Here is a 26,556-nt window from a genome sequence, read left to right as displayed (position 1 = left end):
TATAACACTGTATATTGACGAAGCACATTGAATCTCATTCACAAAGACCCATGTGTTCATCAAGGCTCTGATATGCATGCACCTCAAACAATGAATGTCTGTTGGCAAACTCCAAACAGCACACTGGCGCCCCCCAGTGTTGAGAAACATTCAGCACGTTCAATATTTTCTCAGATACAAACAGCTGTAATGCTATAAATTGTTTGGTTTACAGAAACATCCACACAGATGGGCCTTCTCTGAATCTCCACATTCAGATGAAAGCAAATCTTATGACAAGACATGACTTGGGAAAACACTAATGAAAGATGTACTCTGAAACACATGGTTTTAATAAATATTGTAAGTATTTTTCTGCCCGACTTCCATTGTATCCAAGAGTTAATGAAAACTGTATTTCAAATTTCTGGTTTCTCCCTTGTTTATGCACCTTCGTTGGAAAGCAATGTCGAGGCTGTATATATTTTCATTTGTCCAAGTGAAAATACAAACAGATAAAACCCCTGGGCTGGACTGAGTGACTCATATCTGGACAGAATTGGCTTAGCTTCAACTTCCAATGACTTCTCACTCGTTCGAAATGGGACAGGAATGACATCCTTTCCCATTAAAAGTAAAACCGGGTTGGCTATCGTTTTGTTATCTGAAAGGACACAGGCGAGATGGGTGATATCTGACTTAAAGGTTCGTTGACGCTGAAGGTCGAAGTGAGACTAGTCACTGGTGACCGAGGTCATTTCAGACTGAGGGATTAGTCCATCTCTGCTACAATCAACACCTCAGACGGATCTCCTTTAAAACCACTTCACAGAATCACCTTGATTTTCTCTTTTTCTGGAATCATCTTTAAGTGCGCGTTGATTGTGGAACGTTAAGGGCCTGAATACTAAGGCTCTGACAAAATAGAACCTTGATATGAAGGTAAAATAACAATTTGTTTGCCATTTTTACTGATTGACATTCAGATGCTGTGTATTCATTGTACTGAAATGCTGAATGGCTTGTATGCCAAAAAACTTCTGATAAATACAGCAATCAAATACCTGATTAACAATATCCTGGTCTCAACATCAAAGCATGGGGGGACAGAGTGAGGAAGAGGAATCATGGGATGCCATGACCCATAAGTACTCACCAGACTAGAGGTGAGTGAGGGTGCGGACTTCCCCAGGGTGGTGGAGCACATCCGCACCAGGTTGGAGGTCTCTGAGGGGGTCTGCCATGCCTGCTGGGGGGACACATAGGGCAGCAGGTACTTTCCTGTAGGACAAGACACACAACAGTAGTTCATCTATAGAGAGAAGATACTTTTCCTGTAGGACAAGACAGACAACAGTAGTTCATCTAGAGAGATGATACTTTTCCTGTAGGACAAGACACACACCAGTAGTTCATCTATAGAGAGATGATACTTTTCCTGTAGGACAAGACACACAACAGTAGTTCATCTAGAGAGAGAAGATACTTTTCCTGTAGGACAAGACAGACAACCAGTGTTTCCTCTATATTCATTCAGCAGCGTTGCCGCCACTCCCAAAAATATTGAATTTTTTTTTAATAATAATTTCAGGATGGTAAAAAGTTCTCAGTGTAAACTTCTACTAAAACCAGTATGTAGAAAAGATTTATGGAGCTATATTGTTTTAAACAAGACAATCTTTGAGAACTAACAATGACCCAAATAAAAACAAGACAGTCAGGGAGAAACAGAAAAATGTTCATGATTTTATTTTGGGTGTAAAACATTTTTTTTTTCTAGAAGCCAAGGATACATTCACGCTACGAGGATACCTGTGGCCTACTCACAACCATTTGCCCATGTGAACGGATAATAAATGCAAGGTCAAACAAAAACAAATTACATTATCACTGAGTGCTTCACAGAAATGAACTAATCTAGTCTTTCTCCTCTCCTTAAAACAGAGTAGGCTCACGGGGGGTAAATGAGGCAGCAGTAAAAGTCAATCCACTTATGAGATTAGTGACGCTACAAACATTGCACAACCACGAGGCATACCTGAACTTGCACGAAGACACAGATTATATATTCATAGAAGGCTATAATACAGGAAGGATACTTTTACACTGATTTACGATAGATAGATGGATAGATACACATACACACACATTGTTTTATTATAGTATACCTCAAACAAGAAAATAATCCCATAGATTAATAAATGATTAAATAAAAAAGGAGGAGATGGTGTCTGAGCAAGGGCATGTTGAAGAGATGTTTGATAAATAGAATCCTAAGATTAACAAGCTCTGAATAAATACATAATTTCAGGGGCAAATATTTTCTCCTTTCATAAATTTATTTCCCAGAGTTCTCTCCCAGTAACAGTAGCTAGATGGCAGTAGGTCCATAGGTGGTAAGTTTACTGTCAACCACATTTTATTCGGTTATGGAATCGGCTACGCAGTGTAGAGCCCAAATAACGTGTGTGTCTGTGTGTCTGTGCGCGCTTGTAGTCTGGATTATCGTGTCACACTAGGTCTTATGTCATTGAGGCTCCTGGCAGTAACTCGAAAAGCATCTCCCTGGAATTGTGTGTAACCCTCCGGGCTCCTCTCATCATCCCCTTTATTTCCATTTCCTGTTGAAGGAAGCACGGCAAATCAGCGGCCAAGATTGGAGGATTAACAGTCCTGGCAGAGTGGAGGAGTGAAAGGGAGGAGTGGGTAGAAGGGAGGGAGACACTCCGCTCACCTCGCCGGAGGGGGGGGGGGGGGTGTAAACTGGGTCTAGCCCTGGGGGACCGTGGTGTAAACTGGGTCTGGTCCTGGGGGACCGTGGTGTAAGATGGGGTTTGGTCCTTGATCTTGCCTTTTGATCACAGACTGATTGAGACCTTGGTAAGAAGGTGTGTGGACTCTAGCAAATAAATAACATTAGCTGATCACAAAAATGCCAGGGGGACAATGTCAGCAGGTGTTGCCTTCAAAAGGACTGGAATTTGATGACCTAAAATAAAATAGAAATACAAATTGTTCCATGTTGTTCAACATATAGTCTAAGCCCATTGAAGCCAGTCAGACAGCGATAGAGTGCATAGCGTTCCCTTTCACACTCACAGCATTTAGATACTCTTGGTAAACACGTCACCTGATATGCTTTAGTCTACAGCCCAAGAAAGACCTAGCCAAACATGAACACTGACGAATCGTGCCAACTCAGACAGCTAGCTAAAATGCCCGATCGTCCCTTTAAGTAGGACGCAATCAGATGGGTGAAATGAGTCTGATCACATTTGATAGACCTTGCAAACATGATGCACACCGCTGTGACAAGTAACAATTCAACCACTTACAGAGAAGCGCCTTTGTCTAATTTGGGATTTGAAATATGTGGCTGAAGTAGCAAATGTGTCTTATTATGTTGGTTCTGTCTGCCATGCTGGCACTGATCAAATTGTCTGCACTCAACAGTGCTGTGAAGACAAAATGAAATAAAATGGGCGCATGAAATGGGTGCCTAAAATTTGCAAATGATGAGGCGATGGAAACGAGAGCAACAGATGAGTTCAAATGAAACGTCAAAAACAAGCGTCAACACCTCCCTGAGAAGCTATTCAGCTAAAGTCACAACCAACAAGTGTAGGTAATACCATGGTGAAACGTACAATGTCCTGTTTGCCTATTGTGTGTGTGTGTGTGTGCGCATGCGTTTACATTAGTGTGTGTGACGTGGTTGTCCTACACTTCAGGCATCATGCTTTACACTCAACTCAAACAACTATTTAGCCTTTCCCATCTGTCGAAATACCCATATGTTCCATCTCCTTTACTCTCCCAATCGCTTTTCACGAGTATAATAGCCTGGCTCATGAAGAGAGGCTATTGAGCACTGTGCGACAAGACTCTACAGTAAGCCTAGGCGCATTACACATGCATGAGCCTTGCGTTACCAAAATGTCCTGCCTTTCAAATGGGCCTTGCCTCGTGCATTTCAAAAGAGGCCGATGGAGATGTGATGCTGAAGGGGATTTTCACCCATCTCCATGAATGGTGACCTCACAGCACAAAAGCACTTATCTTGAGAAAACTTCAGGTAGGGGTTTGTTTCTCTCCTGTTATTAAACCACGCAACATCATTTTGTAAACGGATTGTGTGTGTGTGTGTGTGTGTGTCTTTCAGACTGCCTACCATAACTAGTCACCAATTGTTTTAGTTGGACATGTCCATGAATGCCTTGTCCCTCTTCAACAGTTATCTACCTCATCACAGACTTAGGACACACATCTGCTTCTCTACCTGGGTCCTGTTCAGTAGGGAGAAATATTTTCAAAACTGGGAGGCACAACCTGACCTTGTCCACTAAGAACACAGATTTTTGTTTCCCGCTGAAAAGTATTATGCTACAGTATGCCCTGCTGTTCTAAGACATGTCCCCTCCCCATGGCATCCGGTGCCTTACTCTAAAGCCTGGGGGGGGACCGGATGACAGACAGGGAGGAAAATGGTGATCCTTTCTTCCTCTCAGTGAAATGACTTCCTCCCCAGTACTCATTACACACCAGCCAGGAGAGGAAATCCCTACTTAGTGTCCCGGTCAGAGCACAGCCCCAGTTCACTCCTCACTGCATTATTAGCCAAACAACCGAACAAAACACATTGTATGGCTCACCGTTCATATCTAATTCACTGGGAAATGGTCAGAGTGCTCGTGTGTGTGTGTGTGTGTGTGTGTGTGTGTGTGTGTGTGTGTGTGTGTGTGTGTGTGTGTGTGTGTGTGTGGGTGTGTGTGTGTGTGTGCCTGCGTGCATGAGTACATGTTTGCATATGTGTGTGTGTGTATATATGCTTGCATTTGTGTGTGTGTGCACCTGCAGGGCAGATATGATTGTTACCTGTGAGAGCGCCTCCCAGGCTTCCCCTGCGGAGGTTGTTGCCGTCCTCACTGAGCTGCCTCTTAAACTTGAGGGCGAGGATCACCTCAGGGTTACTGGACTTGCGGAAGGGCATGGACGGAGGGTACAGGATGTTATCCAACTGCAGGAGAGAAAAGGATGTTAGGTTAGTTCAATGCATCCCAAATGGTGGATCAAGAACCACACTGGTGGGTTATGGCAAGAGCTGGGTGATATATCAAATTCATTTGATTAATTTGAATGTATGTTTGAGTGACGTTCCAAATGCCTGTATCGCAAGAATCAAGGTTTTGTTATTTTTCGTTTTTATGAGCGTTTATGTCCACTTGTTCTCATGTTGTATTTTTGGTCTTTTCTCCTTTGCATAAAACAGCATAAAACAATAAGGAATTGGCAACTCATTCTCAATAAGGTAGGCCACTTGATTTCAACATCTGAACAATGTGGACAGGCTAACATGCTTTTCCAACAGTTGGAGACAGACAGAAGGGTGTTTTCACCTTCAATTCAACCTTATTAACTAGCAAATAGACCCAAGTTGGCTAAACTTGAAATATAGAAATTAGCTGGCTAATCACTAGCACATGGGCTTGAGAGACTGTTGAGTCCTGTGTTAATTTTCTATAGCATAATGACTGCTACATGAAGAAGGGCTGTCCCCGACAAAAATAAAATCTTGGTCGACCATGTAGACTTTTTACATAGTTGGCAACAGAAGTTAGGTTTATATCATTTTCGTTTAGGATTTGGATAGAATGTTGATTAACCACATGACAATAATTTAAAGCTATGAAGACAAATTCAATTAAACTGTTCCACGAAAATGTGCATACGAAATCCAAAACTGGCACTCAGATCAGTAGAAAATGGTAAGATAAATTGGCATTCCACATGAGAAAGGCTGCCGACTCCTCATGTAGCCTATTACCAGCAACTTCAGGAGAATAATGGCAGAATCTACTAAATCCAGCAGGAGCGGGAGAAGAATAGTTGGTTCAGGTTGTTCCTTCTGGTTAACTAGATCTCTGGCATCCGAGGCATTCGTCTTATTTCATCAAACCGTAAGCTTAAAGCATCAGACAAGCTCAGTACATATAGTTGATTTTATTAAAACACATAGGGTGTGTCTATATATGTAAAAAATACCTAGGTAAAGTGGAGTTAGATGTGAGGAATACATTTGATAGTTATGGAAAATACTGGAGATCAAGAAAAAGAAGGTAAGGAACAAGCGCTGCGTGCATATTCCGTGTGCCAAGCAGGTGCTGTTAGATTACAATACCATTTTTCTAACTGCTTGGAACAAATGTAAACACTAAATAAATTATAAGCATACCAGAATGTTGTAAAAAACATTTTGTTAAACCTTTATTACAGCAAAAACTAAACAGTCACATTCATTCATGAATGCAATTTCCCGAAAAGGTACAGTTCATTTGTTTAAGCTAATTATTCAAGACTTGCTTTATTTTAAAACTAAAATGCTTGATTGCATTTCAAATCATGAAGGACTCGTATGCTGTGTGATGACATGAACAAATGAATGATTGATACAGTAGCCTATAGAAGTATTGAAAAATACAGTACCAGTCAAACGTTTGGACACCTACTCATTCAAGGGTTTTTCTTTATTTGTACTATTTTCTACATTGTAGAATAATATTGAAGACATCAAAACTATGAAATAACACATGGAATCATGTAGTAAGCAAAACCAAGTGTTAAATATATTTTATTTGAGATTCTTCTTCAAAGCAGCCACCCTTTGCCTTGATGACAGCTTTAAACACTCTTGGTATTCTCTGAACCAGCTTCATGAGGTAGTCACCTAGAACGCATTGCAATGAACAGGTGTGCCTTGTTAAAGTTAATTTGGGGGATTTCTTTCCTTCAGTTGTGTTGTGACAAGGTAGGGGTAATATACAGAAGATAATGATTGTCTTTTACCAAATAGGGCTATGTCAAGAACAGCACAAATAAGCAAAGACAAACAGTCCATCATTACTTTAAGACATGAAGGTCAGTGAAGACGGAACATTTCAATAACTTTGAAAGTTTCTTCAAGTGCAGCCGCAAAAACCATCAAGCTCTATGATGAAACTGGCTCTCATGAGGAACGCCAGCGGAAAGGAAGACCCAGAGTTACCGCTACTAAAGAGGATAAGTTCATTAGAGTTTACCAGCCTCAGAAATTGCAGCCCAAATAAGTGCATCAAAGTTCAAGTAACAGACACATCTCAACTGTTCAGAGGAGTCTGCGTGAATCTGGCCTTCATGGGCGAATTGCTGAAAAAAATCCACTATTAAACAACACCAATAAGAAGAAGAGACTTGCTTGGGTCAAGAAACACGAGCAATGGACATTAGCCGGTGGAAATCTATCCTTTGGCCTGATGAGTGCAAATCTGAGATTTTTGGTTCCAACCGCCATGTCTTTGTGAGATGCATAGTAGTTGACCGGATGACCTCTGCATGTGTGGTTCCCACCGTAAAGCATGGAGGAGGCGGTGTGATGGTACTTTGCTGGGTGACAGTGTCAGTGATTTATTTAGAATTCAAGGCACACTTGACCAGCATGGCTACCAAAGCATTCTGCAGCGATATGCCATCCCATCTGGTTTGCGCTTGGTGGGACTATCATTTGTTTTTCAACAGGATAATGACCCAACACCTCCAGGCTGTGTAAGAGCTATTTGACCAAGGAGGAGAGTGATGGAGTGCTGCATCAGATGACCTGGCCTCCAATCACCCGACCTCAACCCAATTGAGATGGTTTAGGATGAGTTGGAACGCAGTGAAGGAAAAGCAGCCAACAAAAGCTCAGCATATGTGGGAACTCCTTCAAGACTGTTGGAAAAGCATTCCAGGTGAAGCTGGTTGAGAGAATGCCAAGAGTGCGCAAAGCTGTCCAGGCTGTTAACCCTTTAGGTGGCAATAATTGCTAAAACACACATAGGGCCTTATTATCCCATCTCAAGACACTAGAGCTTTGTTCCAATACTGATACTAACCGCACTATTTGTGACGTAAATTGAGTATGTAGTATGCTTAATGGTCAAAGTATGGATATAGTTAGTATGACAAAAGTTCCCGGATGTCGTACGACATTCGCCAAAATACAGAGTAAACAAGCAGTGCACACTATTTCCGTGCTTTTAGGGCCCATAATGCAATTCAGATTTGAAGAAAATGGCGGAAAATATGCAGCAGAAGTCTGACGAGAGCGGATACAAATTCGTTGCTTTAACTAATTATGACAATTGTTTAAAAAATGTGGAGCAATGAAATAAAGTAATGACTTTTCAAATAAGTCACAGGTTATGTTGGCTGACAATTTGTTAGCCACGCTATCCTTACAAACCGCATAGCATATCATTTCAGCAATATGTACCGGTATATAAGCTAGACACCTAAAGTATATTTGGCTACTAATACATTGAACAGTATATTAACTATATGCTATATAACTAACTCCCGTAATTTCCGGACTATTAAGCGCACCTGAATATAAGCCGCACCCACTGAATTAAAAAAATGTTTTTATTTTGAACATAAATAAGCCACAGGTGCCTACCGGTACATTGAAACAAATGAACTTTACACAGGCTTTAACGAAACACAGCTTGTAACAAAAATAAATAGGCTTTAACGAAACACGGCTTGTAACAAAAAATAAAAAATTAGCAGTAAGCTTTAGTTGTCTTTTTGCACTGAGTCAATTCCTCACGCTGCTGTTTCCAACGTCTTATCATCGACTCATTAAGACCAAGCTCCCGTGCAGCAGCTCCATTTCCTTTTCCAACAGCCAGAGCAATCGCCTTCAACTTGAAAGCTGCATCATATGCATTTCTCCGTGTCTTTGCCATGATGAGGGTGACAAAATGACTACCGTAATCAGAATGATGGGAAGTTTGAGAGCGCTCGATTTAATCTAAACAGTAAACAAAAAAGTTGTTTGACCTTAACCCGTTTGGCAATTTCATTGGTCTAATGAAAGCTTCATGCCGCCCAAAAAACTGAGCACGTCACAGAATGTGTTTTTTGGGGGGAAAAAATCCATATATTAGCCGCGTCATTGTTTAAACCGCGAGGTTCAAAGCTGGGAAAGAAGTTGCGGCTTATAGTCCAGAATTTACGGTACCCAACGTTTATTGACTTGATTATTCATGTCATTCTTAGCTTAGCTAAGTGGTATAGTCGTTGTGCGTTCTCAATGGACTTTGTAAATTAACCTAAAGGAGGGTAGCTCTTCAGGAACAGGGTTGGAGAGTCCTGGTTTAGTATCTGGTTAAGAGTTAAAGTTTTGAAAAAGTAATGCGATTCAATAAAAAGACCACTGTGAATTTTTGTATTATTTCTGTATATTGTGATGTAGGTCTATGAAGTGCTTTATTCCGTTTCTGCATGCGCATTGCTACTATTTATTTCCGCAGCAATATCGTACAAACAATGAAGTACAGGCTGTTTTTTTGTGTATAAAATATGGCTGAAAAATAATATTTGGGTGCCATTCCGCCATTGTGAGTATTGAAATATCCCCTATTCATTACCTATTGATTATTAACCATATGCAGAGTGGTGAAAAAGCAGATAAGACTTAACAGATGGACTTTAAACAACCACAGTAAAATTTAATGAGGTCATAATTGGGCTGCAGCCAGACTTTCTGCTCCAGAGTACAGCTAAATTCAATAAAAACAAATTGAGTCATAAAACAACAAGAATGCATTGGGGCGGTGTATGATTCATATTCTGACCACTGGATCAACTTCTATTTATATAATAAACATTGTGCTACAGTATGAGAAAAAGATGACTGACAATAGCCAGGAGTTTGAAACGTAAACATCCATAACCCTTGAAATAAATAAGTTATTTCAATTCTATTAAAACCAGGACAATCTGGAGAGTCCACTGCTGATTACAGACCCATTAGTTTAATAAATTGTGAAAATAAAATAATAAATAATAATAATGCTCATTAGCAATAGAATGGCAAAAGTCATATCATACTTCATACATATTAATCAAACAGGGTTTATGAAAAATGTACACTTACAAATACAAGAACATTCTTATCCAAGACGGCGTAGCAGTCAGACGTCTTTGTCCTGTCCCATGTATACATATTATCTTCGCGTTCTTTTTAATATTTTCCCTAAACCTCAACTTCAAAATACTCTCCTGCAACCCGCCTCACCCAATGTGGCGTGGATCTGGTTTTTTTCTAAAGTATTTCGATTTACCTCCGAACTGGAATACCTCAACTGAAGCTAGCCAGCTAACTACCTACTAGCAATCAGATAGCAAACCACTGCTAGCGGTAATCAGCTAACCTTTAGCTCGGAAAGCTCTCGGCAGTTTGTCCAACGCGTTTCAAACCAGAGTATTACGGACCTATTTTTCCTCTCCATATCCACGGTTTCCTACCACAAACTCTGAACCTTTTCATCTGGATCATCGCAGCTAGCTAACCGCAACCCGGGTTGACTACTTCTGGCTATCGTTTCCGTCCTGGAGCTAGCACCAACTAGCTTGGAGCTAGCCCATGCTAGGCCCATCTCCCGGCTAGGGCTCCTGGGCTACTCCTGAAGCTCACTCCTCGGCTACAATATCCGGACCCCTTCTACTGCCGGTACGGGGCACGGAACCCCGCCAATCCTTCACGACTGGAATACCGATAATCTGCCCGAAAATCCCAACAGGCCCCTCAGGCGCAACGTCCCTTGAAGGCCCATTCTGCTTACCACGGCCTGCTAGCCATCTAGAGCATTTTGGACTGTTAGCTGATCCATCGGCCAGTTTCTTGGACCACTATACCCATTTTGCCAATTGGACTTGGACCCCTCTGCTACTTCGAACCCTACTAATTCCAAGACTGGTCTATCGACGTCACCGCACGAGGACGTCCATCTAAGGCCCTTATGCTAGCCCCGGCCTGCTAACTGCTAGCCCTGGCCTGCTAACTGTCTGAATCGCCGTGTCCCCAGCCAACCCAACCACTCACTGGACCCATACAATCACTTGGCTACACATGCCTCGCCCTAATATCAATATGCCTTGTCCATTACAGTCCTGGTTAGTGATTACTGTCTTATTTCACTGTAGAGCCTCTAGCCCTGCTCAATATGCCTTAACCAACCACGTTGTTCCACCTCCCACATATGCGATGACGTCACTTGGTTTAAACATCTCTAGAGACTATATCTCTCATCATTACGTAATGCCTAGGTTTACCTCCAATGTACTCTCTTCCTACCATACCTTTGTCTGTACATTATGCCTTGAATCTATGCTATCGTGCCCAGAAACCTGCTCCTTTTACTCTCTGTTCTGAACGTGCTAGACGGCCAGTTCTTTTAGCCTTTAGCCATACCTTTATCCTACTTCTCCTCTGGTGATGTAGAGGTTAATCCTGCTGTGCCTAGCTCCACTCCTACTCCCCAGGTGCTCTCATTTGTTGACTTCTGTAACCGTAAAAGCCTTGGTTTCATGCATGTTAACAAGGCACTTAACAAGGCACACCTGTTAATTGAAATGCATTCCAGGTGACTCCCTCATGAAGCTGGTTGAGAGAATGCCAAGAGCTGATGATCAATGCAAAGGGTGGCTACTTTGAATAATCTCAAATATATATTTTGATTTGTTTCACACTTTTTTGGTTACTACATGATTCCATGTTATTTCATATTTTTGATGTTTTCACTATTAATCCACAATGTATAAAATAGCACAAATAAAGAAAAACCCTTGAATGAGTAGGTGTGTCCAAAGTTTTGAATGGTAATGTATAGACAATACCTAGCTATTGTACCATTCAAAGTGGGTTGACAAAAATGGCCTAATAACAGACACCCTTCCTTTTTTGCTGATATCCATGCAGCCAAACACTTGGCTCTATATTATGTATGTATGCATGGCAGAGCGAAAAGGCCTGTTAAAGTCCTGATGCTGGGGGCTACACAGGGCTGTAACACAACACCATGGTAAACACCCGTCATTCCCAGAACCTCACCCCCTTGTTATAGTCCCCACTACAGGGACCTTAGACTCCAGGGAATTCTCCAGGAGATTCTCCTATGACATATGACACGTTGTTGACGTGTTCATCTATGCAGTTCCGTGTCACACATGAATGTGAGGGGCGACACTCCATAAGAGAAGTTATATTTTAGGCAGGTCTTAAACATGGTGACTTTTCAGTCAACAAAGACCGAAGGCTGCAGGTAGCCTCGTTTAGAGCGTTGGGTCGGTAACCGAAAGGTCGCTGGTTTGAATACCAGAGACGAGGTGGAAAATCTGTCGCTGTGCACTTGAGCAAGGCACTTACCCCCCTGAGAGTGGGGTTGTTGGGATATGCAACAAAAAAAATCCATTACACACTTGTGTGTAACAGGACGAATATAAGCAACCCTCTAATAATATTGTTGCTATTATTATTGTAAGGAAGGAGTTCAGTGCAGTTTGACCTCTAGTGCCTTTACGGCCCAATACAAGTCTGTCTGAGTTCCCTTGGGCTGGTAAGGAGGCGTTTATTAGCTTGCATTGTGTGAAGGTGAATAAAACGGATGAGCCTGCAGTCACAGCAATGCTACTCATCCATTTCTCTTCCTTGTCCTCTGTTCAACCCAAATGTCAGCCATTGTACTGGTGGGTTGATTCATGGCATGTTCCTACTGTGAGGCACCCTATCTTGGTGTATCTTTGAGTATCCGTCCATCTTGTCTGCCTTAGACAGGGAGTGTTGTTTAAGTCCTAAGTCTTTCTGAAAACCTCATTAGGCATGTTAGATGAGGCTGCCACTTTGTTTTCTTTGTTACATGCCACTTGGGTTTTTGTTTTACAACAGAGGTGATGTAATAATTGTTAGAATTGTCCCAAGCATTTACTGCAGGGTAATTATTGTGTAACTGCTCTTTTATATGCTGTGCAGGATAATTGCTGTGTTTGTTCTTTTGTTCCATGTGTGAAATGACTCTGTGGAGTGACTACTGATATGAGTGAAGTACTTTGACATAATCCAACTAATGAAGCGAGGGAGCGGCAAAATGAAAAGCCGTGGGAGAGTAAGAATAAATAGGTTTTGGGGAGGAGGAAGTAACAATGCTCTGAGTGTAAAGTGCTACAATAACTTCAGCTCAATGAACAAGGTTGTCTCTCGTGCTTTATCTGATAATGTGATAAGTCTGATTTCAGAACTGAAAATCGCTTCATTACTTCAGGGAGAGAGAGATGATATTGTTGATAACACTTTTCTGCTCGTGTCGGTGTTGTAGGTGAATTGCAGGCGGCAGGTAGCCTCGCGGTTAGAGCTTTGGGCCAGTAACTAAAAGGTCTCTGGTTCGGAAACCCGAGCCGACAAGGTAAAAACTAGTCTGTGCCCTTGAGCAAGGCACTTAAACCCCATTTGCTCCAGGGTCGCCGTACTACTATGGCTGACCCTATAAAGCACCACATTTGAATGCACCTATCCGGTGTATGTGACAATAAAAAAATAACATATTGTGGATTAGGTTTGCCCTGGGTGTGTTGACTGCTGTGTAGAGGAACAGTTGGCTAGGGTTATAAGCTGGTCAGGACTGGTTTAGGGGGAACCTAAGTGCCATCTGAATTTGCAAGGTGCAGACCGACGGAACCCAAGTGACTGTAGGCTAAAGCAAGTGTGTGCTGCTGCATTCTTTTCCACAGGTGGTTTGTCTGTTGCATGGTGAGTACTGTGGGTTGGGTTATGGCTAGCCTGCAGTGGTTTCAGGGAACCATGTAAGGTTGTGCCTAGACAGTGGTTAGCCTGTGGGTTAGAGTCGTCTCATGGCCATCCAGTAGTAGCCGGTGCTGTGTGCTCTTATGTTACAGCTTCCGTGGCCTGTCAGTCTGGGGCGATTCTGGGGGTTGGGACAGCAGCAGCAGTAGACCTGGCTGGCAGCTCCTCAGGCTCACCAACTCTGTCTGACTGGCCTCAGAATAGCTATAAGCACAATATGTATGTTTGTTTATGCCTGCCTGTCTCTGTGTGTGGCACATAGAGCTCCTCCCGTGCAGAATCAGATGGAAGATGGCCCAGCCAGGGGAATGTGAGAAGGGGACACAGAGTTGCTGAAGTCATGGAAATCACAGCCCTAATGGAGGACTCTGGTTAAAGGGAGATGTCCTTTTCTGTATCCCAAATGGCACCCTAACACCCATGGGCTCTGGTCAAAAGTAGTGCACCATTTAGGGAATAGCATGCCATATGGGACACACACAGTAGCCCTGATGATTTCATTACTGGCGTACTCACTGGCTTACTCTTGGGATGTGTGGGATATTGAGTGGTTGAAATGCCAAGTTTTCGTAGTCCCAAGGATCCACTCAACCAAAACAAGTAACCAAAGCAAAGACGAACCAACAAAGTACCCAAGTGCAGAGCAAGGAGAGTGTTGTCTTGGTCCGGAAACATTGGGTTAATCATTTTGATTGAAGGCCTTCAGTGATCATCATTGAGGGTTTCAATGGGATAAGAAGATGTTGTCTTTATATGCCATTAGGCCAAGTTCCTTTTTGTTTTTAATGATAGTTATGGAATAAATCCACATTTACAACGCTATTTCTGAAGTGGTTTTGCCTACTGGCTGGAAAATATTGCTGAATGGCAGGAAATGTTGCTCTTCAGCCAACCATTTGTGCCCTTTTGCCTAGATTTTTGGGAGTATTCATCTTCTAGCAGAGTTGGGCTGCGGTTGGAGCGGTATTCTGGCCATATTACCCCCCTGGGTGTTGTCAATCTTGAAGGGAGGATGCCCTGGCTATAGAAAATATGTCCTCTTCGTTCAAGCCAATTGTGTAGTTGAACCATGTGTCTGAGAGTAAAAATACACCCGTTGGTGTTTGGCTGAAACAACCAATCTCACTGGCTGTCATGAACTTTAGTACAGATTCTGCTAGTGAAATGTCATGGGCAGCTTTGTTATGTTCCCTTGATCATCATTCAATGTGTTTATTATGCACATGAGGACTATTGCTTCATTTTGACCACTTGTAAAATCGAAGTCTAGGAATGATGAAAGTATAGTATGTGGTTTGAATGGCTCAGTGAGTTTCAACACGCTGTGAACACCAGGGGTGTATTTGTCGGATTCTGTGGTAAAATGATTTGTCTGTTGCAAGTCTTTACTTCAAACCCATTTTGCAACGAAAATGAAGGTTTTAAATTGGACAAATTCAGGTATGTAAACAGTTTCCGTTGCAAAATGGTTTGCAACAGACCAAATGTTTTGCAGCTGCCTGCGACTAATAAATACACCCGAGGGTTGTGGTGGGTATGAATCCTGCATGGGCCCCACAGGCAGCGTTTACACAGGCAGCCTAATTCAGGGGGATTCACTGTGTCTAAGCAACAACAACAGGAACTAATAACATCTTCCTAACAAGCAAACACTACAAATAAACGGAATTATAGCCCCTCTATGACAAATATGTAATATCTCAGGGTGTAAATACAGCCCCTTTTTTGCCCTTTGTGCAGCAGAATATTTTTTTATGTGAAAATGAAGGATGCCTTGTCTGGTGGTCAGATTGGTTGTGTAGAACTCGCGGTAGCCTAGATAATTGCAACATCTGATAGAAGTGAGCTTTGTCAGCCACATCGGAGCGCCTGATGAATTCTGAAGTGACTTCGCCAATACTTGATGTGAAAAAGGGGCTGCCAACGATAATGGTAGGTGACTTTGTTAGATATTGTGTTGCAGTGATGTTTGATCTGAATGGTATTGGTTCTGTCTGTAGGTCGGCTATAGCAAGTCTCTTTGCTGGTCAGTGGTCAGTGCTGTGGAGTGGTGTTCATTCACTGAGAAAACAGATATCATGAGTAAAGTACTGTAAACAAACAGGCTTTTCTTCACTAGATGGTCAAGGTACTCTTGTAAGAGGAAGGCAAGAAAGTACAGTACATTAAAAAGCCTTAGAGTTAAGAAGAATAAGCACCGGAGTATATTATTTGTCTATGAGAGCAGTTGATTTATTCAGGCAAGCTGAGCAAATGTTCAATGCAGACAGTCACTGCTGATAGGTGGGGGAATAGGACTGAGGATATGGTAGCTGCACAGACTGTCCTTTTTGCCTGTTTTAAATATGGCTCATCTCTGCTTTTACTTCTGTCTCTGTTTGTCCTTTTATATCTCCATCCTCTGTGTGTTCAGTGTCTGGGCTCCTGGAATTGTAGTTAGAGAAAGAAGTGTTATAATAAATATCTGAATGGGCAAACACAAGGACACCCGTCTGAGTGCTGTGCATGCGGTCTCTCTCTGTAGGCTCAGGTGGTCAAGGTCAACGTTGGAAGTACCGGGCTGGCTCCACTGTTTGTTCTGCCATGTGCAGCATTGCTCCTCTCTGATCGACTTTAGAGTGCTTAACTGTTTCCTCTCCTGCTAGGTCAAGATGACTCTGTTTAAAAGAACAATAATCTCAGCCAACCCCTTCTGTACTGCATGTCTTTCTGTCTTATGTCATGTCGTTCAAATCACTTTCCTTTTGTTTTTTTGTATTATTGACTCGATCTTGGCCTCTCTCTCTCCTCCTTTCTTACTCTCTCCCTCTCCTTTTTCTGATCCCCCTTCTCTTCAGTTTTTGAGGTATGTCTTGGCGCTCTTATGTTCTCTGCTCTTGATATTTTTTTCTGTCTGTGCTTTAGACAAGCCATTTACTGTGAGGGCTTTCAACAGCTAATCAGTATACTCATGTCTTCATCCGGAGAGGTGCAGCGGTCTAAGGCGCTGCATCGCAGTGCTAGAGGCATCACTACAGACCCTGGTTCGATCCTGGGCTGTATCACATAGGGCGGCGCACAATTGGCCCAGCGTCGTTATGGTTTGGCCAGTGTAGGCCGTCATTGTAAATAAGAATTTGTTCTTAACTGAATTGCCTAGTTAAATAAAGGTTAAATAAAAAAAATTGGACAACGGTGAGGTCGTGAATGTTATATGCAAATGATTGCTGCAGCAGAAGAGTTTCTTCTGTTAGACCTAAACTTCTGTTAGACCTAAACTTCTGTTAGACCTAAACTTCTGTTAGACCTAAACTTCTGTTAGACCTAAACTTCCATCTATTTCACATGGTGCTGGTTGTTGGTTTGCTCATATTTGTCGCTCCACTTTGAAATGTTAATCTGGTAGATGATGTATACCACAAACCTCTGAACAGAATCTTAAGGAATGCTACTGTTTACATTTCTAAATAGTATTATTATTATGAATTTTAAGGTTTTGTTTTATTAAGACATAGAGGGGAGACAGAGCAGGGAGCAGTGACTGATGGGGGAAGAAATCGATAGTTGCATATCGGCTATTATTTTTGACAATATTGCAATATTTTTGTTCTTTTTTTGCTGTTCCTGCACCAAAACGTCAGTACTTTTCCTTCATAACTTGTTCTCAATATTCTTTATAGATAGGTAGTCAATTTGTTTTCAGCACTTTTATTTCCATTACTGATCAAACTTGTTTTCTCAAGGCTCTCTTGTCCATCCGCAGCACACACATGGTGCGCAATATGTTTGGCACAACGAATCTCAATAAATTCACAGTATCGAATCGTAATACATACCATGCATTCGGAAAGTATTCAGAACCCTTCACTTTTCCCACATTTTGTTACGTTACAGCCTTTCTACAGCCATTCTAAAATGGATTCAATTAATTTTCTTCATCAATCTACACACAATATCCCATCATGAAAAAGCAAATTCATACAAATTAAAAAAAACTTGCTCTGAGACTCGAAAATGAGCTCAGGTACATCCTGTTTCCATTGATCACCTTTGATGTTTCTACAACTTGATTGGAATCCACCTGTGGTAAATTCAATTGATTGGACATGATTTGGAAAGGCACACACCAGTCTACATAAAGGTCCCACAGTTGACAGTGCATGTCAGGGCAAAAACCAAGCCATGAGGTCGAAGGAATTGTCCATAGAGCTCCGAGACAGGATTGAGTCGAGCGACAGATCTGGGGGAGGGTACCAAAACATTTCTGCAGAATTAAAAGGTCCCCAAGAACACAGTGGCCTCCATTCTTAAATGGAAGAAGTTTGCAAAAAGACTTCCTAGAGCTGGCCGCCCTCCAAACTGAGGAATCGGGGGAAAAGGGCCTTGGTCAGGGAGGTGACCAAGAACCCGATGGTCACTCTGACATAGTTCCTCTGTGGAGATGGTTGCCTTCTGGAATGTTCTCCCATCTCTGCAGCACTCCACCAATCAGACTAGTCAGGATTGAGGGAAAGATGAACAGAGCAAAGTACAGAGAGATCTTAGACTGGGATGAAGGATCACCTTCCAACAGGACAACGACCCTAAGCACACCACCAAGACAACGCAGGAGGGGCTTCGGCACAAATCTCAACGTCCTGGAGTGTCCCAGCCAGAGCCCGGACCTGAACTCGATCGAACATCTCTGGAGAGACCTGAAAATGGCTTTGCAGCAACGCTCCCCATCCAACCTGACAGCGCCTGAGAGGATCTGCAGAGAAGAATGGGAGAAACTCCCCAAATACAGGTGTGCCAAGCTTGTAGCGTCATACGCAAGACTCAAGGCTGTAATCTGTAATCGCCGTCGAAGGTGTTTCAACAAAGGCCTGCGTCAAGGGTCTGAATACCTATTTAATTGTGATATTTCCATTTTTATAGACCTGTTTTTGTTGTCATTTATGGGGTTTTGTGTGTAGATCGAAGGGATGAAAAAATATCTAACGTGCAAAAAAATTTTTTTTAAAAATCGGGAAAAAGTGAAGGTCTGAATACTTTCTGAATGCGCTCTATAGAATCGTGAGAATCGCAGTACATATCTTTTTGGCACCTAAGTATGGTAATAATCTCGTATTGAGAGGTCCCTGGAAATTCCCAGCCCTGGGAGACAGTACAGAAATGAGAGCCTGTACCTGGAGGTGAACCCTTATCTTCAGTGGGGTACACTATGTGAACTAGAGTTGTGGCAGTGTTATCCACAACCCAGGCAGGAATATACACTATCACATGGTGATTCCTTTACTTCATCAATCTACTAATATGCTGTTGGCTATATGGTGACCCTTACGTCATCTGAGAGGTAGTCCACTAAATGTGTAATGCGATCCACCAACTGTCATAGGCAGACAATTCACTTCTGGTCATATAGGCAGTAAGGTTCCAGTGACCTCATCTACAGAGTTAGTCAACAGAGCTGGCCTCCTCCGCAAGCAGTTCACCCACTTCCACTCACTCCTCTTGCTCATGAAAGAAGCAGTGTCTCTGCTTTGCTGTGGCAACAAAAGACTGTTGGTACTGTCCACTGAATATGGAGGGGGGAAGAGAGGAGCTCGTGAACGATGTTGGGTGATGCATTGCTCAGAGCAGCGAGCTCCACTCGGATGCAGGCGAAATAGAATGACAGGTCAAGGGTCGTACAGACGTCAACCGTTCACTGTCTAAATCCCACTTGTTTTTTGAGGAGTTTTGAATACTGACATCTATTTTAATAACAACAAATAAAAAATGTTGACTTCTTGTAGCACAGTTTCGTATCTTTGAGATACGGTATGTAACATTGGTAAATAACAGGTCTGCTTGTCTGTTTTGACAAACTAGATTTAACTTTAACTTGACACAGAACTGCTCTGACATGACTTTTATGACATGTGCAGATGGAAAGCGTTTGACTGCTTTTCTTTCTGGATTTGTAGCCGTTTGGTCCTCGTTCCTCTCTTGAGCTGAGATACATACCACATTTTTGAGGGTCGGCCTGAGCTTGGAATTATTTGACCCAAGACCAGAGGTTATGGTTAACTTGTACCTACTCCTTAGTCCATGTCCCTCAATAACAGATTTGTCAATTACTGAACAATACAGACAGGCAGATTGTTGAGTTTTCATAACCCTGCAGGGTGATAGGGTTTTAAGAATGTAGTGTTTTATCCCTAAGCTCCCTAGAGGTCACTGAGTAATGATCCTTGTCTCCTAAATTACACAACACAGCACCCTGTAACTAATAGTCTGTAATCCCACCCACCCCCCACACTTTTTTTTATTTCCCAACATAAACAAAACAACTTCAAAAGCCCACTCTAAAAACAATGCATTTAAACCAAAACAGAGCACCTTTAGGAATGAACTGCTGCAATGGAAAGCAATAAGGAGTTTCTTATTGGACAAGTCCAAGTTGTCCCTACCTATTTCAGACAGATTTCTTCTGTATGCTGCATAATAAACACAACCCGGGGCTTTCCTGTCCCAGCCTACCAGGATGTGTGTGAGAAGGATTTGGGACTATTTGAAAGCCCAGGTGTTCAAGAGAAATCAACAGAGATGAATGACAGTGATGTATACGTTTAGGTCCTGTCTAATTCTTTCTCAAGCGGTTCAATTGCCAGTGCAAACAGGATGGAGAGAGAGAGGACATCCCTGTGTTGTGCCCCTTTCTAATGCAATTTCATCAGATAATGTATTTGTCAATGTTTTTGCTTTAGGACATTTATATAATATTTTTTATTAAATGTATTATTTCAGCCGGAAAGTTGAAAAGTTTTCAATAGAATAGGCCATTCAAGATTGTTGAAAACCTTTTTGGCATCAACATCCATTATTGATAAATCTATGTCATGTTTTTTTGCTTATTGTATTTAACTTTTTTTCACCTTTATTTAACCAGGTAGGCTAGTTGAGAACAAGTTCTCATTTGCAACTGCGACCTGGCCAAGATAAAGCAAAGCAGTTTGACACATACAACAACAGAGTTACACATGTGGAATAAACACATGTGGAATAAACAAACATACAATCAATAATACAGTAGGAAAATGTATATACAGCATGTGCAAATGAGGTAGGATAAGAGAGGTAAGGCAATAAATAGGCCATGGTGGCGAAGTAATTACAATATGGCAATTAAACACTGGAATGGTAGATGTGCAGAAGCTGAATGTGCAAGTAGAGATACTGGGATGCAAAGGAGCAAGATAAATACAGTATGGGGATGAGGTAGATGGATGGGCTGTTTACAGATGGGCTATGTACAGGTGCAGTGATCTGTGAGCTGCTCTGACAGCTGGTGCTTCAAGCTAGTGAGGGAGGTAAGAGTCTCCAGCTTCAGATTTTTGCAGTTCATTCCAGTCATTGGCAGCAGAGAACTGGAAGGATGGGCGGCCAAAGGAAGAATTGGCTTTGGGGGTGACCAGTGAGATATACCTGCTGGAGCGCGTGCTTCGGGTGGGTGCTGTTATGGTGACCAGTGAGCTGAGATAAGGCGGGGCTTTACATAGCAGAGACTTGTAGATGACCTGGAGCCAGTGTGTTTGGCGATGAGTATGAAGCGAGGGCCAGCCAACGAGAGTGTACAGGTCGCAGTGGTGGATAGTATATGGGGCTTTGGTGACAAAACGGATGGCACTGTGATGGACTGCATCCAATTTGTTGAGTCGAGGGTTGGAGGCTATTTTGTAAATTACATCGCCGAAGTCGAGGATAGGTAGGATGGTCAGTTTTACGAGGGTATGTTTGGCAGCATGAGTGAAGGATGCTTTGTTGTGAAATAGGAAGCTGATTCTAGATTTTATTTTGTATTGGAGATGTTTAATGTGAGTCTGGAAGGAGAGTTTACAGTCTAACCAGACACCTAGTTATTTGTAGTTGTCCACATATTCTAAGTCAGAACCGTCCAGAGTAGTGATGCTGGGCGGGCAGGTGCAGACAGCGATCGGTTGAAGAGCATGCATTTAGTTTTACTTGCATTTAAGAGCAGTTGGAGGCCACGGAATGAGAGTTGTATGGCATTGACGATGATCTAGAGGTTAGTTAACCTCCCTGGGCAAGCGTCCCACCTAGTCAACAGCCAGTGGAATCGCGTGGCGCGAAATACAAATACCTCATAAATGCTATAACTTCAATTTCTCAAACATATGACTATTTTACACCATTTTATAGATGCTCTTCTCCTGAATCGAACCACGTTGTCCGATTTCAAAAAGGCTTTACAGCAAAAGCAAAACATTAGATTATGTTAGGAGAGTACATCGACAAAAACAACCACACAGCCATTTTCCTAGCAACTAGCATGCATCACAAATACCCAAAACACAGCTAAATGCAGCACTAACCTTTGACGATCTTCATCAGATGACACTCCTAGGACATCATGTTACACAATACATGCATTTTCTGTTCGATAAAGTTAAAATGTATATATAAAAACAGCATTTTACATCGGCGCGTGACGTTCAGAAAATATTTTCCCTCAAATACTGCCGGTGAATCAGCACCACAATTTACAAAAATACTTGTCATAAACATTGATACAAAATTAAACTGTCATTCAAAGAATTATAGATGAACATCTCCTTTATGCAAACGCTATGAAAGATTTCAAAAAAGCTTCACGAGGAAAGCACTCTTTGCAATAATCTGAGTACTGTCGCGACGAAAAGTAAAAAAAAGTTGTATTTACGTTCGTTCAAACATGTCAAACGTTGTAAAACATCAATCTTTAGGGCCTTCAGAACATGAAGATTCAATAATATTTAAACCGGACGGTTCCTGTGTCTTGAAAAAGGTTTTGGAACGGGAGGGATCCATGCTCATGAACGAGCTCCAAGAAGTGATGTCACCCCCTGCCTCAACAACTTCCCCTCCTTGTCATTCGGGCTCTGTTCATCGTAGAAGCTTCAAACAACTTTGTGAAGACTGTCGACATCTAGTGGAAGCCGTAGGAAGTGCACAATTATTACTACGTCACTGTGTATTCAATAGGAAACGACTTGAAGAGCCCATGCATCCAGATTTCCACTTCCTAGTAGGATTTCTCTCAGGTTTTTGCTTGCCATATGAGTTCTGTTATACTCACAGACACCATTCAAACGGTTTTAGAAACTTCAGTGTTTTCTATCCAAATCTATTAATAATATGCATATCCTAGCTTCTGAGTTTGAGTAGGAGGCAGTTTAATATGGGCACATTTTTTCCGAAATTGTCAATACTGCCCCCTAGCCCCAACAGAGGTTAACAGTGTCCAACGAAGGGCCAGAGGTATACAGAATGGTGTCGTCTGCGTAGAGATGGATCAAAGAATCACCAGCAGCGAGAGCGACATCATTGATGTACACAGAGGAGAGTCGGCCCGAGAATTGAACCCTGTGGCACCCCCATAGAGACTGCCAGAGGTCCGGACAACAGGCCATCTGATTTGACACTCTGAACTGTATCGGAGAAGTAATTGGTGAACCAAGCGAGGCAATCATTTGAGAAACCAAGGCTCTTGAATCTGCCGATAAGAATGTTGTGATTGACAGTCGAAAGCCTTAGCCAGGTCGTTGAATACGGCTGCACAATAATGTCTCTTATCGATGGCGGTTATGATATCGTTTAAGACCTTGAGCGTGGCTGAGGTGCACCCATGACCAGCTCTGAAACCAGATTGCATAGCGGAGAAGGTACAGTGAGATTCGAAATGGTCGATAATCTGTTTAACTTGGCTTTCAAAGACCTTAGAAAGGCAGGGTAGAATAGATATAGGTCTGTAGCAGTTTTGGTCTAGAGTGTCTCACCCTTTGAAGAGGGGGATGACCGCGGCAGCTTTCCAATCTATGGGAATCTCAGACGATACGAAAGAGGTTGTACAGGCTAGTAATAGGGGTTGCAACAATTTCGGCAGATCATTTTAGTAAGAGAGGGTCCAGATTGTCTAGCCCGGCTGATTTGTAGGGGTCCAGATTTTGCAGCTCTTTCAGAACATCAGCTCTCTGGATTTGGGTGAAGGAGAAGTGGGGGAGGTTTGGGCGAGTTGTTGTGGGGCACGCAGGGCAGTTGACCGGGGTAGGGGTAGCCAGGTGGAAAGCATGGCCAGCCGTAGAAAAATCCTTCTTGAAATTCTCAATTATTGTGGATTTATCGGTAGTGACAGTGTTTCCTAGCCTCAGTGCAGTGGGCAGCTGGGAGGAGGTGCTCTTATTCTCCATGGACTGTACATTGTCCCCAGAACCTTTTTGAGTTTGTACTACAGGATGCAAATTTCTGTTTGAAAAAGCTAGCCTTAGCTTTCCTAACTGCCCGTACATATTGGTTCCTAACTTCCCTGAAAAGTTGCATATCACGGGGACTATTCGATGTGAATGCAGAACGCCACAGGATGTTTTTGTGCTGGTCAAGGGCAGACAGGTCTGGAGTGAACCAAGGGCTATATCTATTTTTGGTTCTACATTTTTGGAATGGGGCATGCTTATTTAAGATGGTGAGGAAGACACCTAAAGAATAACCAGGCATCCTCTACTGACGGGATGAGGTCAATGTCATTCCAGGATACCAGGTCAGGTTGATTTAGAAAGGCCTGTTCGCTGAATTGTTTTAGGGAGCGTTTGACAGTGATGAGGGTTGGTCGTTTGACCGCAGACCCATTACGGATGCAGGCAATGAGGCAGTGATCACTGAGATCTTGGTTGAAAACAGCAGAGGTGTATTTGGAGGGCGAGTTAGTTTGGATGATATCTATGAGGGTGCCCCTGTTTACGGATTTGGGGTTGTACCTGGTAGGTTCATAGATAATTTGTGTGAGATTGAGGGCATCAGTCTTAGATTGTAGGATGGCCGGGGTGTTAAGCATGTCCCAGTTTAGGTCACCTGGCAGCACGAGCTCAGAAGATAGATGGGGGGCAATCAATTCACATATGGTGTCCAGGGCACAGCTGGGGGCAGAGGGTGGTCTATAGCAAGCGGCAACAGTGAGAGACTTGTTTCTGAAAAGGTGAATTTTTCACGAAGCTCGAAGTGTTTTGGTACAGATCCTGGATAGTAAGACAGAACTCTGCAGGCTTTCTCTGCAGTAGATTGCAACACCGCCCCCTTTGGCTGTTCTATCTTGGCGGAAAATGTTATAGTTAGGGATGGAAATTTCAGGGGTTTTGGTGGTTTTCCTAAGCCAGGATTCAGACGTGGCTAAGACATCCGGGTTGGCAGAATGTGCTAAAGCAGTGAATAAAGCAAACTTAGGGAGTAGGCTTCTAATGTTAACCTCTATGGGCTAGGTGGGACGCTAGCGTGCCACCCGTGGTGCACTCCATCAACAGCAGGTGCATTTCAAGAGCGGCAAATTTGAATCCAAATAAATGTCAAAATTCAAATTTTTCAAACATACAACTATTTTACACCCTTTGAAAGATAAACATCTCCTTAATCTAACCACGTTTTACGATTTCAAAAAGGTTTTACGGCGAAAGCATAAATTTAGAGTATGTTAGGACAGTACATTTACAAGAGTTGTGTGTAATGTTTTGTCAATTCAAAGACAGGGTCACCAAAACCATAAAACCAGCTAAAATGATGCACTAACCTTTTACAATCTCCATCAGATGACACTCCTAGGACATTATGTTAGACAATGCATGCATTTTTAGTTCTATCAAGTTCATATTTATATCCAAAAACAGCGTTTTACTATGGCATTGATGTTGAGGAAATCGTTTCCCTCCAATAACCGGCAGTCAAGTCAGCGTCACAAATTAAATAATTAAAATTAGAAAACATTGGTAAAATGTTATATTGTCATTTAAAGAATTATAGATTTACATCTCTTGAACGCAATCAACTTGCCAGATTTAAAAATAACCTTACTGGGAAATCACACTTTGCAATAATCTGAGCACTGCGCCCAGAAAAATACGCGTTGCGATACAGACTAGACGTCATGTTGGGGAGATCTAAAATCGAAAATACTATGTAAATAATCCATTACCTTTGATTCTCTTCATCAGATGTCACTTCCAGGTATCACAGGTCCATAACGAATGTAGTTTTGTTCAAAAAAGCTCATCATTTATGTCCAAAAATCTCCGTCTTGTTAGCACATGATCTAAGCCAGCCGGACTTCTCGTCATGAACGAGGGGAAAAAATATATTTACGTTCGTTCAAACATGTCAAACGTTGTATAGCATAAATCATTAGGGCCTTTTTTAACCAGAACATGAATAATATTCAAGGTGGACGAATGCATACTCTTTTATAACGTATTGGAACGAGGGTACCCAACATGAACTCGCGCGCCAGGTGTCTAATGGGACATCATCGTTCCATGGCTCTTGTTCGGTCAGATCTCCCTCCAGAAGACTCAAAACACTTTGTAAAGGCTGGTGACATCTAGTGGAAGCAATAGGAAGTGCCAAAATATTCCTCAGCCCCTGTGTTTTTCAATGGGATAGGTTTAAAGTCAATACAACACATCAGGTATCCACTTCCTGTCAGAAAATGTCTCAGGGTTTTGCCTGCCAAATGAGTTCTGTTATACTCACAGACACCATTCAAACAGTTTTAGAAAATTTAGGGTGTTTTCTATCCATATATAATAAGTATATGCATATTCTAGTTACTGGGTAGGAGTGGTAACCAGATTAAATCGGGTACATTTTTTTTATCCAGACGTGCAAATGCTGCCCCCTAGCCCTAACAGGTTAACCTGTTAGGGCTAGGGGGCAGTATTGACACGGCTGGATAAAAAAACATACCCGATTTAATCTGGTTACCACTCCTACCCAGTAACTAGAATATGCATATACTTATTACATATGGATAGAAAACACCCTAAATTTTCTAAAACTGTTTGAATGGTGTCTGTGAGTATAACAGAACTCATTTGGCAGGCAAAACCCTGAGACATTTTCTGACAGGAAGTGGATACCTGATGTGTTGTATTACCTTT

At 42.2% G+C, this 26,556-nt stretch overlaps 1 protein-coding gene across 3 annotated transcripts in view; it reads right to left on the bottom strand.

Moving 5' to 3' along the window:
- mast4 (microtubule associated serine/threonine kinase family member 4) overlaps nt 1-26,556 on the bottom strand; it is a 170,423-nt gene that overhangs the window by 129,479 nt on the left and 14,388 nt on the right. For all 3 annotated transcript variants that reach the window (XM_014137215.3, XM_082955476.1, XM_045691948.2), the window contains exons 2-3: nt 4,855-4,996; nt 1,136-1,260 (exon numbers count right to left, since the gene is read on the bottom strand). In XM_014137215.3, the coding sequence (XP_013992690.1) occupies nt 1,136-1,260; nt 4,855-4,996 (267 nt within the window). The remainder of the gene's footprint in view (nt 1-1,135; nt 1,261-4,854; nt 4,997-26,556) is intronic.

This window comes from Salmo salar, chromosome 01 (genome assembly GCF_965601325.2).
Source record: "Salmo salar chromosome 01, fSalSal1, whole genome shotgun sequence".
NCBI classification, from domain to species: domain Eukaryota; kingdom Metazoa; phylum Chordata; class Actinopteri; order Salmoniformes; family Salmonidae; genus Salmo; species Salmo salar.
Note: the sequence above shows the minus strand (reverse complement) of the source record. Positions and strands in the feature narration are given on the sequence as shown.